General features: G+C 31.7%; 1 protein-coding gene across 3 annotated transcripts in view; it reads left to right on the top strand.

The window, feature by feature from the left end:
* The window catches only part of LOC145279978 (uncharacterized), a 60,006-nt gene extending 42,064 nt beyond the window's left edge, over positions 1 to 17,942 (top strand). For 2 of the 3 annotated variants that reach the window (XM_080131569.1, XM_080131570.1), the window contains exons 6-8: positions 1,174 to 1,231; positions 8,201 to 8,354; positions 17,526 to 17,942. In XM_080131569.1, the coding sequence (XP_079987695.1) occupies positions 1,174 to 1,231; positions 8,201 to 8,354; positions 17,526 to 17,657 (344 nt within the window). In that variant the 3' untranslated portion in view covers positions 17,658 to 17,942. Of the gene's footprint in view, positions 1 to 1,173; positions 1,232 to 6,048; positions 6,086 to 8,200; positions 8,355 to 17,525 lie in introns of all 3 variants that reach the window. The other variant, XR_013868514.1, reaches the window with a different exon arrangement.
* Positions 17,943 to 19,260: the final 1,318 nt, after the last annotated feature.

Here is a 19,260-nt window from a genome sequence, read left to right on the forward strand (position 1 = left end):
TTGGCCTTTTAGTCACGACCCCCAAAATCCCCCCTTTTGAGTTGGCCATGTGCCTAAGTTTTTTGTTCATCGTTGATTTTGACTGTATTTTTTTAACATGAATAAAAGATTTAATATCTCAAAGTGTAGTATCTGTTCCGGCAGATACTGCAAGCAAAGACCATATGTGGGGGCAACCCCACATATAAGACCTTGGTCAATGTAGGGGCAACCCTTCATACCAATTGTCACTATCCAGCTCCCCTACTCCCCGGGGAGTTGGTCCCCATTTCCCCTTCACTCCTCACTGTAAAAATCGGCCTTGTGCCTAATTTGCTCGGTGGGGGAGCAAATAAATACCATCTGTTCCGGCAGATACTACAAGCTATGACTAGCAAAGACCAGATGTGGGGGCAACCCCACATGCCTGACCATTAACCAGCTCCCATTTCCCACCTCTCGGGAGCTGGTCCCCTTTTTCCCTTCCCCCTCCCTTCACTCCTCACATTAAAAATCGGCCTTGTGCCTAATTTGCTCGGTGGGGGAGCAAATAAATACCAAGTGTAGTATCTGTTCTTCAGATGCTGCACTTCATTTTCTTGTTCTCTTTCGGTGGAGGAGAAATCCTTCACGACTGAGACAATTTTTATTTTTGTACCTTTTCTCCACGTTAAAAAACGACCCTGGTGTCTAACTCTGTCCCGTGGGGAGGCATAGTAAATAGGTACAATATAGAAATTTTAGAGAACCAAATAAGAATGTTTTTTTTTGTTTTTTTTTTCTTTAAAACCAATTATTTATTCATCTTAAAGACATGAACAAGTTTTTGATTCAATAAATTTTACTAATAAATCACTTCTAATCAAAGCTCAAAAGCCATTTGAGGGTAAGGAGTTATACTGTTGCATGTTAGTAAAGTCGGAAAAGCATGAAGGGGATTCCAAAGACAAATGGTCTGAAGAAAAAAATAAAAGCTTTTAGAGTAGAAAATTTTCTGGCATCTAGGAAACTATGGTGAAGGGGTGTGATTTTACTGCTAGCCTGGTGGGTTGAGGTTGAATACTATTTTTGTATTAAATTTTATCAAATTGAATTATTCTTTCTTTTTCTTCTGCTGTGTTTTAAGTCTTGATTTTTTTTTTTTTTTTTTTTTTAAATAATTTATTTAAAAAAATATTTTCATTTCATTTTCAGAAAGTTGCACGTATAAACCACTCTCTCCCTGTGAATCACCAGAACTACGAGTTATGCAGTAAGTTTAAACTTATTATCTGTTGCTATATTTTTATATAAATGAGGGTATGATTAAAGAAAATTGGAAAGTTCTACTTATAGACACTGGCGATAGGAACTGACCAATGAAATGGAGCCACGTTCTGCTAGCAAATTATCATAAACCGGAATTGCTCCATAAAAATATTGGATCTTTTTTCGTGTCCATACTAGAAAGATCTTTGCTCTTTGTCTGGCAAATTTTAAAGTTCAAGAATTGTACGGATCAGCTACCCATCGAAAAACTCTTTTTCATCTCCAGGACTTGTACAGATTAGCTACCCATCAGAAACTCTTCTGAAATTAAACCTGGTTTTCAGTTCAAAATTATCTTTATAATGATGTGCTAAGGTATTTTACTGTTTATATGCACAGTTTAAAAATTGAGATCACCTGATGATGAGCAAAAATGGTTATTGATGTCATAAGGTAAACAATTCCAACTTCATCCATTTTAAAAGGAATTGTTCTAAATCAACTTGCTATCCCATCAACTAAAACAATACAAGTATTCATTTTTGCAAACTGTTATCCCCATCTTCATAGTTGTTGTTTCATGATGTTACAAGACTCAGCATTCCTATCCTGTCGCAGTTAATCACCTGAAGAAGGCCAGAGAATAAGTTGCCCGAAACATGGTGGAACAACATCTATGAAGATGAGGGCAACAGTTCTCAAAAAAAAAAAAAAAAAAAAAAAAAAAAAATGAACACTTAAAACAATTTAATTACATTTGAAAAAGTGACATTCTTTTATTGATTTGAAGAATATTTAAGCCAAGAAATATTTTTACCCTAAGATGGAGAATATTTACTGTTTTAAAAATAATTAAATTGCTACAATGTTTAATAAATAACGACATATTCATTTTATTCCTTTTAAAGAATATTTAACTGACAATAACAATTATTTTTACGAAAGAAGAAATATTTTTTTTCGGAATAGTATTAACACTGACAAACATTTCTTATTTAAAAAGAATATTATTATTAAATTATAAATTATATAAATCGATGTAGAAAACACCATGGAATTTCTATCAGATTACATTTCTGATTTGAGGATTCGTTATTCGTGTTATTTGGATTAATCGGACTACTGTTCTCATTTTGAGTGTTATTTTTACGTTTCGCTCAATGTAATCTCTGACTTTCTTCAGGTGTATCTTGCCAAACTTGGGAATGTTTCTGTCGAATTCTGAAATCTAGACGGAATTTCGAATGGAACCCTTTATTTTACTATGTAGCATGCTCTAGTTTTGTTAGCCATGACTGGATAGAGGTCCTAAGTAATTCGCAATTGTATTTTTCGGTCGCCAATTGTGTATTGCTCAGGACCTCTATCGAATCATGACTGATGGAACAAGAGCATGCCACCCCCATGAAGTAAATAATGGATTCTGTTCGAAATTCCCAAGTTCGATAGAAACATTTCCGAGTTCCACAAGATATACCTGAAGAAGGTCGGAGGTTACATCGACTGAAACGTTGTGAAAATGACACTCAAGATGAGAACCGTAGTCCAAATAATACAAATTTTTATGGCGATTCACTAGTTATTAATCTGGCGTTTCTAAAATAGATTTTTGGTAATGATATATAATAGTTGTTGAAATTAATAGTTAATGAGCTGAAGTACTTTATTATTATTGTTGATTTTTATTGTCTATTGTTGTTTCCTATTGTGGTTGTTTGCTATTGTTATTATTGTTTATTGTTATTATTGTTTATTGTTATTATTGTTTATTGTTATTATTGTTTATTGTTATTATTGTTATTGTTGTTTATTGTTATTGTTATTGTTGTTATTGTTGTTTATTGTTATTATTGTTTATTGTTATTATTGTTTATTGTTATTGTTGTTGTTGTTTATTATTATTGTTTATTGTTGTTTATTATTTTTATTATTCACCCACTAGGAGTTTTCATACAGGTCAACATCAAAGATTTCTCTTCGAGAATAATCTGTGATGTTCCCTGGAGGCTGAGTGATAACAAGCCTCCCCAGATTTCCAATACTCTCCACCCCTTTTGATAATGTTTGCAAATTGATTTGTTCTCACAACCGCATACCATTGATTTCTCAGATTAAACGATCATTGGTTTTTTAATGGAATTTTGATGGCAATAAGCCTCCCTAAGGTCCCAGTCCTCTTCACACTCATCCAGTGGAAGTCTGTTTAGTGCTTTCTCTCCTCAGTCTTTCCATCCTCCTTGATCCTCCTCGAGTATTTGGTGTGGTATCAGTTGATGTTGTTACTTTTTATTATTAGTTATTATTATTAGTAGTAGTAGTTATTATTATTAGTTATTATTATTATTAGTATTACTAGCAGTTCCGCCTGGCTTTGTTCGGGCCCTATGTACTGTTCATAACTTTATGTGCCTATGTATATATTAAAAAATGTGAATATATACGGTAATGCCTTTCTATATAATAGGCTTCCTAAACTACCATAGAGAAAAGTTAGTAGAGACCGCAGACCTCAAATTATTTTTAACTGTGACCCCAATTTTAACCCTTAGCGTTTATTGTTTGGGACTCAAATCAAATTAAAATGTTTGACCCATGTCCAGGTAACCTACATCTAAAATTTCAAGTGTTTAGACCCCAAGTTGGCGGAAGAGTTTGGTAGAGTCTGCAACGGTCAACTCTGTAAACTTTGACCTCTTGCCCGCTAAATTTTCGCCTAAAAACTGATTAACAAGCATGCTGCATGTCTAAATACCCTTTGTGTAAAATTTCAAATGTTTAGACCCAAAATTGGCTGAATAAGTTGCTAGAGACCGAAATTTTCAGCAAAAAAAATGATTAAAAAGTTTGCCCTAAGTCTAAATACACTTTACGAAAAATTTCAAATGTTTAGACCAAATATTGGCTGAGTAATTTGGTAGAGACCACAGAGGTCAATTTTTGTTTTTAACTTTGACCCCTTAGTATTTATTGTTTTGGGCTCAAATCAACTTCTAAGTTTAAATCTAACTGTCCAAGTAACCTATATCTAAAATTGCAAGTGTTTAGACCCAAAATTGGCAGAGGAGTTTGGTACAATTCTCAAAAGTCAAATTGTTGAACTTTGACCCCTTGACAAGCAAATTTCTGGCCGAAAACAAATCAAAAAGATTTTCCCAAATCTCAACACCCCTTATGTCACATCTCAAGTCTGTAGACTAAAAATTGACAGAATTATTTGGTAGGGAAGTGTACACAGACAGACAAACACACACACATTTTCACTTTTATATATAAACTAGCATTTTAGCCCAGCATTGCCCGGATGTTTGGATGTGTATGTTGAGCAAAAAAAAAAAAAGTGGTAGTAGGCAGGCAGGCAGGCAGGCTCGAACCCGTACCGCGAAGGAGGAAAAGAACAGGAAAAAAAACCTGACGTCTTTGCTGTTATGACCACCGCCAAACCGGAAGTGACTCATGTTTAATTTAGGCTAGAAAGTAGAGGATGACTTTCAAAAATATCAGCGAAAAAAGCGACCCCCCTCCCCGCCGTAGAAAAGTGCTCAGTTGAAAGTGAAGATATTAATGTTTTTAGCCAATTTTTTGATATTTGTTGTCTGAAAGGTCGAACTTCAAAACGATACTGATCTTGGTAAAATCCGTCGCTTCTGTCGAAAGTTTGCAGATATGCAAACATACATATATACATACATTTATATATTGGAAACTAAAAATTTTTGACCCAAACCGAATACCCTTTATGTAAAATTTCAGATGTTTAGACCAGAAATTGTCTGAGTAATTTGGTTGAGACCACAGAGGTCAAATTTTTTTTTAACTTTGACCCCTATTATGACCTCTTAACATTTATTGTTTTGGGCTCAAATCAAGTTATTAAGTTAGATCCATGTTCAAGAAACCTATATCTAAAATTTCAAGTGTTTAGACCCAAAATTGTTGGAGGAGTTTAGTAGAGTTCTCAAAGGTCAAATCGTTGAACTTTGACCCTTTAACAGCCAAATTTCTGGCCGAAAACCAATTACAAAGATTTTCCCAAACCTCAGTACCCTGTACATCAAATTTCGAGTCTGTAGACTGAAAATTGACAGTTATTGTGGCGGGAAATGTACACAGACAGACACACACACACAGACATTTTCACTTTTATATATAGATTATTATTATAAGTTATTATTATCAGTTATTTAGAAATGCCCCAAAAATGGTGCAATGGATTAATTTCTGTTTTTAAACTTAATTCCTTTTTTGAACATATTCTTCTCTAATGAAGGAATTTCTCAAAAGTTCATCCAGCATCATCGTATTTGGCTTTAATGGCAGTCTAACATACTGGCAAGTGTTGGACGGCATTTAGAAATTGACTTCCAAACTAATTTATTTCTTCTCACATCTTATTCATCTTCCTCTCAAGTCCATCCTTATCAATTCGTCCCATGTTTTCTTTGGCCTTCCTCTTCCAACTGAACCTGCTACTTCAACTTTTCTAGCACGAGAACTCTCATCCATTCTTCCAACGTGCCCATACCATCAAAGTCTCCTCTTCTGCACAAATCTCCCTAATCTAAGCTTACCTATGACACTCTCGTTACACATATATTGTATCCTTTTCGTACCATTTCTCTTCATGCAACCACGTGTCTGCAACCCTCACTGGCCAGTTTTAATTTCCATGCATCATGATACTGCATATTCATGTCTGATAGATTCTTGTCCTGATAGATTCATGCCTGATAGTTTCTTGTCATGGTGACGCTATGCTAGTTAGGAATGGCAAAAATCCTCTGAACGTACTCCATTTAACCCTAACTCTTGCACTCATTCTAGCACCTGCTCCTGCCTGTGCTCCAATGTCATCACCAAGGTAACCAAACTTTTGAGCAACCTACTTTCTCCACATTGGATATCTCATCCATCTCCATTGTCTTACACTTCTTGCACACAAACTGGGTATCATCTCTCACCTTACCTGTAATTTCACTGCAATTCTTGTGTCATCAGAACTGGACCTGCTACCTCAACTGTTCAATATCTACTAACCCACGAACTTTCATCTCTCACCTTACCTGTAATTTCACTTCAATTCTTGTGTCATCAGAACTGGACCTGCTACCTCAACAGTTCAATATCTACTAACCCACGAACTTTCATCCAATCTTTCGATATAGCCATACTGTAAGCCTGCACGCATAACCCTATACTATCCAGATTTAATCGTCTGAGGTCGTCAGATAAAAGCCTCTCTTTAACATCCATCGTATCATTCTCATATCATTTCTCCCCATGCAACGCATGTCCTCAATCTTCAGGTTTCAGTTCCACACTTAATCACATTGCATACACTTGCCTGATAGGTTCTTCTCTTGATTCAACAGTGATAACACTCTGCTAGTTAGTGATGGCAGAAGTTCCTGGAACATTACTCCATCTACTCCTAACTCTTGCAATTGCGCTAGCACCTGCTCCACCCTGTGTTCCAATTGTGTCACCAATGTAACAAGACTTCTGAATAGCCTCAATAACTTTGCCAGCCAAATATACTTTCTTCGCATCTGAGTTCGCATCCATCTTTATTTTCTTACACTTCTTGCATACAAACTGGTGCACCCAATGTTTACGTATGCGGCAAAAACTTGAGTTGCACTCATTGACTTTCCACTCAAGTCAGATTTCACTTCCATACTTCATCACACTGCGTACACATGAACTTATAAACTCTTCCCTTAAGCAACAGTGGTAGCATTGTTTAGTAATAGCAGGAGTTCCCTGAACTTTATCCACTTTTAATGATTGCAATCACACTAGCACCTACTCCACCTGGTGATCGAATGGTATCACTAAGATAAAAAAAACTTCTCAACGATTTCAATTGTTTTGCCACCCAAATATCTTTTCTCCGCATCTAATTTCTCACTTATCTCTATCGGTTTACACTTTTTGGACACAAACTGGTGAATCCAATGTTTACATATGCACCAAAATCTTTAGTTGCACTGGTTCACTTTCCACTGATAAGGGAAATTTTCCTCTTTCTGGGGCTTTCCAACACTTCAACCACTGATGATCATTTTGTGGTGCGTTTTATTTGATGAGTAATCAAAATAAAACGTTTTTATACAAGTTTTTTGCACTCTCTTTTTCTGCAACTTTTTGCTTTTAATTCATTCAGTCTTTTTTTATGTTCTTTTTTTTTTTTTCAATCTAATTAAAATTCAATTGGTGACCCAACAATCACAAATATTGGAAAAAAAAAGAAGAAAGAAAGAAATCTGTTGCCATTATTTAATGTCATTTTTTTTTTAATGGTAAATTAACAGATGTACCCAGCGTTGCCCTTAATTAAAAACGTAAAATTAAATGTAATGTTAAATTTAAAAAAAAAAAATATGAATTAAAAAAAAACAAAAAAAAAACAAACAAATAAACTGAGATATGCACATGCAAGTATTATGTTTTTTCCTAAACAGTTCACTTCTTGTTGGTAAAAAAAAAAAAAATACTCAAGCTGAGATCGAAACCAAAACCTAAAGACAATGAGTCAAGTACAATAACCATTAGGCCAGCTTGCCACAAACTTTAAAAATTAGTGTTTTCAAGCCTACTTATTCTCAATATAAGGAAACTGTCATGCGAAAAATTCATGTATGTGCAGTTGTGAAACATTTAACAAACAGATAAAAATCCAATGACCACCCCAAGTACCAATTTTTACCCCTTAGCAGCCTTTTTTCCAGATGAAAACCGATTTAAATTTTCCACATGTTTGATTAGCCTATAGACCAAATTTCAAGTCTGCGGATGAAAAATTTGTTGAGTATATAGGTTGAGAATTATTCTTACACACACATTCTCACTTTTACAGATACATAGCTTTAAACAACTGCAAATTAAACTTGGGAATTTGTTTTGTTTTTATTTTTGTTCGATTTCAATCAAACTTATTTTTTTTTATTTATTTTCTAAATCTTTTTTCACTCAGCTTCTCGAATGTGGACAACTTTGGGGAACTTCAGAAAAGAAGAGGTGTCTATGACGGTCCCTATCCAAATGTAACTAATTTCACTGTTGATGATATTGTGCAATTTTTTAAGTCCAAAGGATTTGAAAAAGAATCTCATGCTTTTAGTGAACAGGTAAATTTTTTATCTTTCTTAATTTTTTTTTTTTTCCTTTTTTTCTTTTTTTTATCTTTTTTTTTTAATCTTTTTTTTTTCTTTTTTTTTTTAGACAAATATGATAGACATTTTCTGCCTTGATCAACTTATATTATGTCTTTATCTTTCTTTTTCTTTTGCTCGATCTATTTATCTCTCTCATCTCTCATATACGTGTGTGTGTGTGTATATATATATATATATATATATATATATATATATATATGAGAGAAAGATTCCCTCTATCTATATTTCATATATATATATATATATATATATATGAGAGAAAGATTCCCTCTATCTATATTTCATATATATATATATAGAGAGAGAGAGAGAGAGAGAGAGAGAGAGAGATTCCCGCTGTCTATATTTCTTTATATATATATATATATATATATATATTTGGTATCCCAAACTAGCCTAGTTTAGGATGCGAAAACTGGTAAATAAAGTTAAATTTCCCTTAACTTCAACTTTCGATATCTCGTTTATTTTTAGAGTTATTTTGATAAAGTTTTGATTTAAATAAAATTTCATCTTTTTGATTTATAGATATATAATTCTTTTTCTTGTGTCTTTAATAGTTTTTTTTTTCCAGGTTACTTCAAGTTATATCACTAATTTTGGTGAACGCCGCTTTATTTTTTACACAAAAAATGTTGGTGTTTTTTCAAATTTGGTGTGCACGATATTGTGAGTCTCTAGGTATAAAAAAAATAGTATTATTTTAAAGAAAAAAGGTCACTTATCAATATGGTGAGCTTTAAAAAGGGTTTTAAGTTGTTTTTCACAAAAAAAAATCCAACTTGAAAACTTCAGTGAAAGAAATTCAATTGAATAAATTCCGAAAATCGCACCGTTTTGTAAAGAAATATCTCCTCTTTAATAATCTGTTGGTGTCAACCAAGGAGCGCCACTACTGTACCTACACATGGAGATTTACAACTTAATGCCACGTGACCAAAGTACGAAGTATCATCACAAAAATCAACTGTCAGCAAGACCCAACGAAAATGTAAACAAACAACTTGTTTCACTATATACATATATCAAAGTTCTTAAGTGAGTTTGTTTTTGTTTATTTAAAAGTTATAGAAGGTTATTGTTTAAAATAATAATTTTTGTGTGACAAGTGCATCAATAAAAGAAATGAAAATTTACAATTTAAAAAAAATAATGTCAGTTTATTTTCTATATCTTCTTTCAAACTTTCATATGTTCTTTGCTTTATTTTCTTTCGGTTGGATAAACTTCAGCATTGTTAAATTATCTTTTAAAAATTAAACTGGGTACATTTTAAGCCAAAAAAGCATTTTTAGTTGTGTGTGACTGACGGAGAAAAATTTTTTTTCATGTTAAAAAATGTGCCTCATTTATTTTTTTTATTTACTTATTTCTCTTATGTTCTGTCAGGTGTTTTTGATATATCTAACATTTTGTTAAATTATATATATTTTTTTTAGACTGTATAGTTACATAACTTTAAAGAAAAAATAACAAAATATAGCTAAGTTTTAAGTTAGGTGCGACAAGTCATGTAAATAAAAAATTTAATTTCACGTAAAAATGTGCATTTTTTTGTTTGTTATATCGGGCGTTTGATAAATTTGAATATTTTCTTAAATTATTTTTTAATTACAGTGTACATTACTTAAAAAATAATAACTGAAAATATAATTAAGTTATATGCACGTGGCTCATAAATGAAAAAATTAATTTCACTGTAAAAATAATTTTTTTTTTTTTGTTGTTGTTTATTTAATAATTCCCGAGACGGTACTTCTACATTTTATCACCGAAAATGGAGACGCTATTTTTTTTTTCGCGCATCTGTCGTTAAAATCCGAAGGAGAAATCAGTATTTTAAACTATGACCAAAGTTAGAAATAAATAACAAAAAAATTAAACTAGATATTAATTAATTCCAGAAAGAACTATGAAAAAAAAGTAAATAAAGAAAGTGAAAGAAAACATATATCCATAATTGTTTAATTAAAAATGTTTCGATTTAATTAATTAAAACGGGAATGTTTTTCATGAAACTTACATATACTTTTATTATTAAAAACAGAAAATGAAAATGACATTGTCTAAACTGGGCGAGCGCTATTTATTTGAAAACCAAAACATTTACTGTATAAAAACTTATCAAAATATAATTGTAAAAACATTTATTAAAAAGTTTGCCTAAGAAAATATAATTTTAATAAAACAATTTTGTAATAAAAGCAACATTTATTTATCTGTGCCTAAACCTAAACGTAGATTCCATGAGCAAAGCTTCTTTCTTAGAACTGCACGCCTATGGAATTGTTTTCTGTTTTTCTGCTTTCCATCTGACTACAATATGGTTGTCTTCAAATCTAACGTAAACAAGTTTTTGATGAGCCGTTCCATATAACTTAACAAATTTACCGAATCTCCATTTACTAACGGTTACTATATTGTCCAATTCTACTGTACACTCTTTAACCTTTATCCTCGAGTGGCCTCTTGGCCTTGATAAGTGGTGATGCCTATGTAAAAAAAAAAAATAAAAAAACATTGCATTTTTATAAAATAGTTTGTTTTTTTTCTGAACAAATAAATAATTTTGATGAAACATTTTTTTGAATTAAAGTAATTTTAAAGGGTCAACAACAAATTAATTTAAATGAAACCAAAAAATCATTATCTAGTTTAATTTTTTTTTTTTTTTTTTTTCATGCTTCGGTCATAGTTTAAAATACTGATTTCTCCCTTGGATTTTAATGACAGGTGCACGAAAAAAAATGGCATCTCCATTTTCGGCGATAAACTGTAGAAGTACCCCCGAGACCTATATGTTCTATCAGGTGTTTTTGATAAACTTGAACTGAGATATCTCAAGGTTGTGTTTGGTGTCAAAATCAACACCAGTGGAAATAAAGTTCAACTGGAAGCTGCTCTCTCTGACTACTTGAGAAGAAATTCAGTTGATTCATTTCCACCTCCAAAGCAACAAAAAAAAAGTCAGTGAATCTTCTGAACATTCAGATAACTCCTGCAGTTGCTATGAAGAACCATCTCAAGATATCTTCAGTTTTTTTTTGTTTTTTTTACATAGGCATCACCACATTATCAAGGCCAAGAGGCCACTCAAGGATAAGGGTTAAAGAGTGTACAGTAGAAATTGGACAATATAGTAATCATTAGTAATGAAAATTCGGTAAATTTGATAACTTATATGGAACGGCTCATCAAGAACGTATTTACGTTAGACTTGAAGACAACCATATTGTAGTCAGCCGGAAAGCAGGAAAACGGAAGACAATTCCACAGGCGTGCAGTTCTAAGAAAGAAGCTTTGTTCATGGAATCTACGTTTAGGTTTAGGCACAGATAAAGAGTGGGGGGAATTATTGATAGTGTTTACAGCTAGACGAGTGTTTCTTGTGAAAGTTTGGCGAGGGGGGGACCATAGATTGAAGCTCAGTCGAACACTTTCCATGAAAATAACGATACATCAGAGACAAACTCGCAACATCTCTTCTGTGAGATAGAGGTTGCAAGAAAGAGAAAAGGACATGAGCATCAAGGACGATGAGTTGCTGTCTACTATGACACTAAATTTTACATTGGCCAAGTCATTGAGGTTATATCTGCATCCAGTGCTGTAATAAAATTTTTATCGCAAACCAAAGGTAGAAAAGATTTTTTTCGATGGCCTTTGTCAGATGACATTGCACAGGTAGAGTCAGCATTTGTTTACAGATGAGGTCTTGGGGTAATGCCAGTTTCAAGTGATGGTAGGATTTGGAGTGTTCTTGATATATCTACCATAGCAGAATCTTATGAAAGAATTCTGAGAGAAAATCAATAAGGAAAAGAATTGTAGTAAGACCTCTGCCTATAAAATATCTTACTTGTTTACTTGTCTTTTAAGTTGAAAAAAAATGACTTGTGACTTTTTGTATAACAAATTTCTAAATCTTATTGTTGTCGGTTCTTTTTTTGGCGAGTTTAAATTCCCCAAAGTAAAAATATTTCTGTGGCAAAAAGTTTTGTTATTAGAAACAAGGCAAACATTTTTTGAATTCCTCACCAAAAAATCAGTAAAGTTGCGAAGTTTTAAGTTTTTATCTCTAATGGTTACATTTTTACAGCAATTTCAATAACGTATACTTTTGACTCGTTTTTTTAAAACTCTTTTTACCCTTTTTACCAAATTGTCTGTTCGACTGCTCTTAAATGGTCCACAATTGAATGGTTTTATCAATTTATAATTAAAACAAAAAATTATCTTGATCTCTAATGTATCATGAATCATACTAAGAAGATTCAATATATTAGCTATTGAAATGAAATTAATATGAACAGTCAAAGTTGCATTTCCATGTCATATTTGCACTTTTTTCGCGTTTGTAGTGGGATTTTGTCTAGTGTTTATGTTGGTTTCAACTAATAATTATTGCTTTCATTAGTATTAATTTTCATTTACCACAAGATGACATTACATTTATAGGGATTTTTCACTTGTTAGTAGCTTACATTTTTAGTTATATACTATGAAATTTGGCTTCTAGACCATGATAGCAAATTTTCAACTTTCCGACAAACTTTGAACGATCATAACTTGATGGCTAATTAAACTACCAAAATAAATTTGGTATTTTTGTTTATGGTTTACAAAATTCTATATGACCACATTAATTTTTTTTAGATATAATGAAAATATAATTTTAGTTTGGGATACCTATATATATATATATATACGACACATTTTTTCAATAAAAAAAAAATATATATATATATAAATGACACATTTTTTCAATAAATAGTTTGGGATACATATGGGATATATATATATATATATATATATATATATATATATATATATGACACATTTTTTTCAAGAACTGCAAATTTAAGTTAAATTTATTGTGACTGTTTGAACAACCTATACCTCATTTCATTTGCCTTTTATTCCTCTATAATTTTACCTGTTCATATTTGACGTTAAATTGAAGTATCCTAGTGTTCAGGTCAATTCAATAAATTAACTTCAAATCGAGAAGGCAAAAAGAAACTCTGCAAAATGGAAAATTGTTATTTAAATGTAATTTTAGAACATTAATGCAATACAAATATAACAGGAACACAATGAACTAGTTAATATTTAGTAGCATAGCCCCTCTGCAATTTGACAGCCTGAAATCTTTTGGGCATTCCTTGAATATATATATACACGTGTTTGCATGTGTGTATAAAGAGAGGGAAAGAGAGAGATTCTCGCTATCTTTATTTATTTATATATATATTATATGTTTGTTTGTGTGTGTGTGTATATATATGAAAGAGAAATTCTATATTTATATATATATTATGTTTGTGTGTGTGTGTATATATATGAAAGAGAGAGATTCTATATTTATTTATATGTGTGTGTGTGTGTGTGTGTGTGTGTGTGTGTGTGTGTGTGTGTGTGTATACAGTGGCGACAAAAAGAAAGTCCACACTTGTCATTTTTTCAAGAACTGCAAATTTAAGTTAAATTTATTTAAACAACCTATACCTCATTTGATTTGCCTTTTATTCCTCTAGAATTTTACCTGTTCATATTTGACGTTTAATTGAAGTATCCTAGTGTTCACGTCAATTCAATAAATTAACTTCAAATCGAGCAGGCAAAAAGAAACTCTGCAAAATGGAAAATTGTTATTTAAATGTAATTTTAGAACATGAATGCAATACAAATATAACAGGAACACAATGAACTAGTTAATATTTAGTAGCATAGCCTCTCTGCAATTTGACAGCCTGAAATCTTTTGGGCATTTCTTGAATGAGTCTGCGGCAATACTCTCGTGAAAGGGCATCGTACTTCTCTTTAATTTTTATCCAAAGTTCTTGCAGATTTGAAATTTTATCATTGCATAGTTGTTGTTTGATGTGATGTCATGTTTTCGATAGGATTGAGGGCTCGAGATTGTGCAGGCCAATCCAAACACAGAATATCATGCATGTATTTTCTCAAACGTAAAAACACAATTGTGAGGGGGTGATCTATAGATTTTTGTTTTACTGGAAGTTTAAATCAATGAATATTTATTTTATCATTGCTACCAGCAGTGGAAAATTTTGTTTTGAACCAAAAATAAAAAAAAATAATTAAAGGAATCATTTTTGGTATCGGAAAGCTGGCACAATTTTTTCAACGCTCCAAAAAGTTCCAATTTTTTTCAATGGTAGCAATAAAAGGCAAATCAAATGAGGTATAGGTTATTTAAACAATCACATTCAATTCAACTTAAATTTGCAGTTCTTGAAAAAATGGCAAGTGTGGACTTTCTTTTTGTCGCCACTGTACACACACATATATATATACAAGGTCTCATGTATGATATGAAAAGAAACTGGAACCTAAAGGGGATATCGATCATACCAGTTATCATAGGTGCCACAGGGCTTATGCAGAAGAACCTGAAGTCCTACCTAACTAATATTCCTGGTGAACCAAGTGCAAAAGAGATTCAGACAATTGCACTCAAGGGAACAGCGAGGATACTAAAAAGAGCTCGGTTGGTTTCAATAAAAAAGCGGGGCAATGTTGGCAGCTGGTTTGGCTGCCCCATACCCAGCATTACAATCTTCAAAGGAAGAAAAATAAAAAAAAATAAAGATAGAATCTCTCTCTTTCATATATATACACACACACACACACACACACACACATATATGACAAGTGGGAATAGTGGTATTTCTTCAGTTCATATAAAATCATTGTCATAAACATCCAAAGATTTGTTGGACGGATTCTTAGAACTCAGCAGCCGTATTATTTCTAAGAATCCGTCCAACAAGTCTTTGGATGTTTATGACAATGATTCATGCGGACTGAAGAAATATCAATATTCCCACTTGTCATGAAGCTGTCTGACAATTTCGAAATGATTCAATGGATTGCTAAGCATCGTTTTATAGCAAATTCTTGGAGGTATTAAACCTGTAATTTACCATGCACATTGAACCGTTATTCACAATCAATTGATGGTTGGAGATGAAAATGTTTCAGGGATAGATTTTATCATCAAATACAAATAACATTTTTTTGAGTAAAGCAAACTTTCCTTATATATTATATATTATATATATATATATATATTATAATTTTTGGTTGAATTAAGGATTTCAGGTTTTAATTTAAACTCTAACTCAGTAGCCATTTTCTTTGTAGGCTGCTGTGTCTACACATTCTCTCTCTATCTATCTATCTCTCTCTCTATCTATCTATCTATCTATATATATATATATATATATATATATATATATATATATATATAATGAAAAAAAAAGGATAAATAATTAACCAATAAAAAAAAAAAAAAACTTTATAAATTGTCCAAAACCAGTTAGATTAATTTATCTCTAACACTGAATCCTGAAGGATTGGAAAGTACTCGGACTTATGATAAACATGGTAATTCCATCAGCCAGTTCCCGCTAGAAGTGAAGACTGTTATTCATAAGTTGGAAAGGATCGAAAATAGAATTAATAGACAAAAACCGTCTATTTTTTTTTAATGAAATATGCCATAGAGAAAAAAATGCTGACTATATATATATAATGTATGTATGTGTGCCTTGGAAGCTCTTTAATTTTGAAAACTATATAAAGAAAAAAATGTTTATAAAAATTTAATTTTTAATCCTTCATTGGAAAATAATTTTGTCACTAAGTAATTTAATCCCCTTCAATTGCTAACTCAGTTTGCTTTCTTGAATGAACAATAATCCTACATTTTTAGAGATCATCAGTTGTTTACCATGAAATACTATTTTGGAGATTTAAATACAAGACAGTATATTAAATCATGGCTCCCCAGCATTGTTACTCATATAAATCATTGAAACACGGTAGTGTTTGAGTATATGGTTAAGTGGCAGTTTTAGTCATTTAGAACTGCTTGAAAGCTTCACCGCTCACTCATTTTTCGACCAAATTTCAAACAATTATTACAGTTTATAGATCACGTTCTCAGCTATATTGTGAAAAAAAAAATTCAATTTTCGTTCAGTAAAACAAAAGTTATGATAAATTATCTGATGCTCAAAATCGGAAAAATATGTAAGGAGGTGAGCGATGCTTTTTATGAATGGTTTCCATAGCAACCATGTCGCTTCAGCGACTGCTGTTGCTACTGATTCACTGCTGTCACAGAAAGAGAAGTAACAAGTGAAACAGAGAATGAAAGCACGAGAAGAAGATAATTGGGATTTTATTGAAAGCAGATGAGTTCCACATTGTTATTACATATGGGGGCAAAAAATAAGACTGAAATTAAACAAAGAACAAGTGAATTTATTGGAAGCCTGGAAAAAATCATGGATTACAATAGAAAAATTCAGGCATTAAAAGTAATATGGTTAAGTAAATAAAGTAATATGTTCCATTTGATGTTACCAATTACAAAAGAAAAATGCGAGCATGAAAAGTAATATGGTTAAGCTTAAACATGGAAAAGCAAAGGACTAGTTGATAAAATTGGAAAAGAAAAGGACAAGATATTCTAATAAAAAATATAATAAATTTATAACTTAAAATATTGCAGCATTAAGAATTTTTTTTTTAATTTAATTTATAACATTATATAATCAATTCTTAATACTGCAATATTTTAAGTTATAAATTTATTATATTTTTTACTAGAATAGCTTGTCCTTTTTTTCCAGTTTTAACAACTAGTCCTTTACTTTTCCATGTTTAAGCTTAACCATATTACTTTTCATGCTCGCATTTTTCTTTTGTAATTGGTAACATCAAATGGAACAACATCTGACGAGTTGGTGAGGACAGGAAATTTTTATGGACACATAAAATCATAAAATTGCCATCCCATTAACGAAACGGCTGTAATGAAAAAATCCAGGATGAAATAAACAAAAGTTACAAAAAAGAAAAAATGTTTTGCACTATATATATATATATATATATATATATATATATACTTTTGAAGTTATATATATTATTTGTTACAGTATTGATTTTAATAGTGGTTAGTATACAAGTGGAGCATTGTAATAATATTAATATTAATCCAAGAATATATTTGTGGCATGATTATCAAAATGCATTTATTGTTTCAACAAGAAAAAAAAAGTATATTTTCTTTCTCTTCTTTTCCCTTAGGAAATTGATGGTAAATCCCTCCTCCTGATGAAGCGAGACGATGTTCTAATGGGTTTACGTGATTACATTTGTTTGGGACCAGCGCTGAAAATTTTCAAACACGTTGAGAGACTCCAGTGGGCCTCAGATTAACTGGAAAGAGGCAACACAACAAAAATCCAAAATAAAGAATAAATGCCAAAACCAAAAGACCATCCCACCAAACATATTTTTATGCATTCCAAAAAAAAAAAAAAAAAAAAAAACTAAAAAGAATGAACTTCCAGCAGCAGCAGACTTGAATTTTTGCTTCCAATTATCATTTCACTCTGACTTTGGTTCTTTGATATGATGAGCACGTCTTCAGAAATTCATGATTTTTTTTTTTTTGTTTTTTTGTTTTTTTTTGTTTCATACATAAACCAGAGAATACTTGAATTTAGCCTTTTTTTTTTTTATTGTTTCATACATAAACCAGAGAATACTTGAATTTAGCCTTTTTTTTTTTTTTTTTTTGTTTCATACATAAACCAGAGAATACTTGAATTTAGCCTTTTTTTTTTTTTTTTTTTTTTTTAACTAATTCCATCTAGAAATAGCTTTTCTATTCAACAGTTTTAAAGCTTCAAAATCACTTAATAACAGAAATTGTGTTTGTCTGAAGCCGAAACTATACTTCTATTTTTCCTATTTCTTTTTACTTTTCTTTTTTTCTTTTCTTCTTTCTTTTCACCTTTTTTCTTATGGAAATCACTCCAGACAAGGTATGAAGCCACCCGATTCAAGGAGCTTTAAAATATGGTCAAAAACAAACCAACAATAAGTGTTAAGTGGATAGATCCTGATCCAGAAACCGCAATTCTTCCCCTTTGTCAGAAACATTGCTTATTGAATGTGAGCTTTAAACAACAAAATAAGGGAAACGAGAGTTACGAGGCGGCCAAAAGTAAACCGAACGTTCACTTCCGTACAAAAGCATATGGTCACTTTTTATTTTTTCTTTTGTATATGCTAATCAGGGCGGATTTATATTTTTGCCTTTTCCTGTTAGCCCGTTCTTTCGTTAAATTTATCATTTGCTCAAAATTCAATCAATCCGGTTAAGGCTTGTTCTTGGATCCTCCTGACTCATTCCTTTTAGTTTGAATTTTTAAAGATAGTCATTTGAATCTTTCAATGAGTGATCACATCTAGGCGCACGACTACTGTGGATCTATTACGATTCTTTACTTGTTAGAGTAATAAACCTTCTAGTTGTAATGCAGGGTGACCTTCCTGAAAGCTGCCATGTTCTCTCTGCTGACGTAACCATTTATCAATGCGGTACATGTACAGTTTAATCAAGACATTAAAACATGAAAATATCGAGAAAAAAATGAAGTTATATTGTACGAATCTGTTTTGGCCTGAAGATCTCAAAAAAAAAAAAATCACTTAATTTGATCGAGTAGTTTTTTTTTTTTTTTTTTTTTAGCAGAAAAACACGTTTTTATGACAGCGCGCTGGAGGCAGCCGTGTTTGGATTTTTAGAACATGCTACGTGGAGATAACTCAAAGTGCCGACACACCCCTCCCCATCTTAAGTAATAGCTTTTCTTCCTGAAAATCGAAACATGGCTACCTTTTGATCGGTATCATAACAAATTGTTTTTTCGCTGCAAAAAAAAAAAACAAAAAAAAACTACTTCATCAAATATGGTGAAACTTTTTTTTTTTTTTAGTGGAGAACTTCATTCCATAACGGATACATATAATA

Source organism: Euprymna scolopes, chromosome 7, assembly GCF_053919585.1.
Source record: "Euprymna scolopes isolate OS-2025 chromosome 7, ASM5391958v1, whole genome shotgun sequence".
NCBI classification, from domain to species: domain Eukaryota; kingdom Metazoa; phylum Mollusca; class Cephalopoda; order Sepiida; family Sepiolidae; genus Euprymna; species Euprymna scolopes.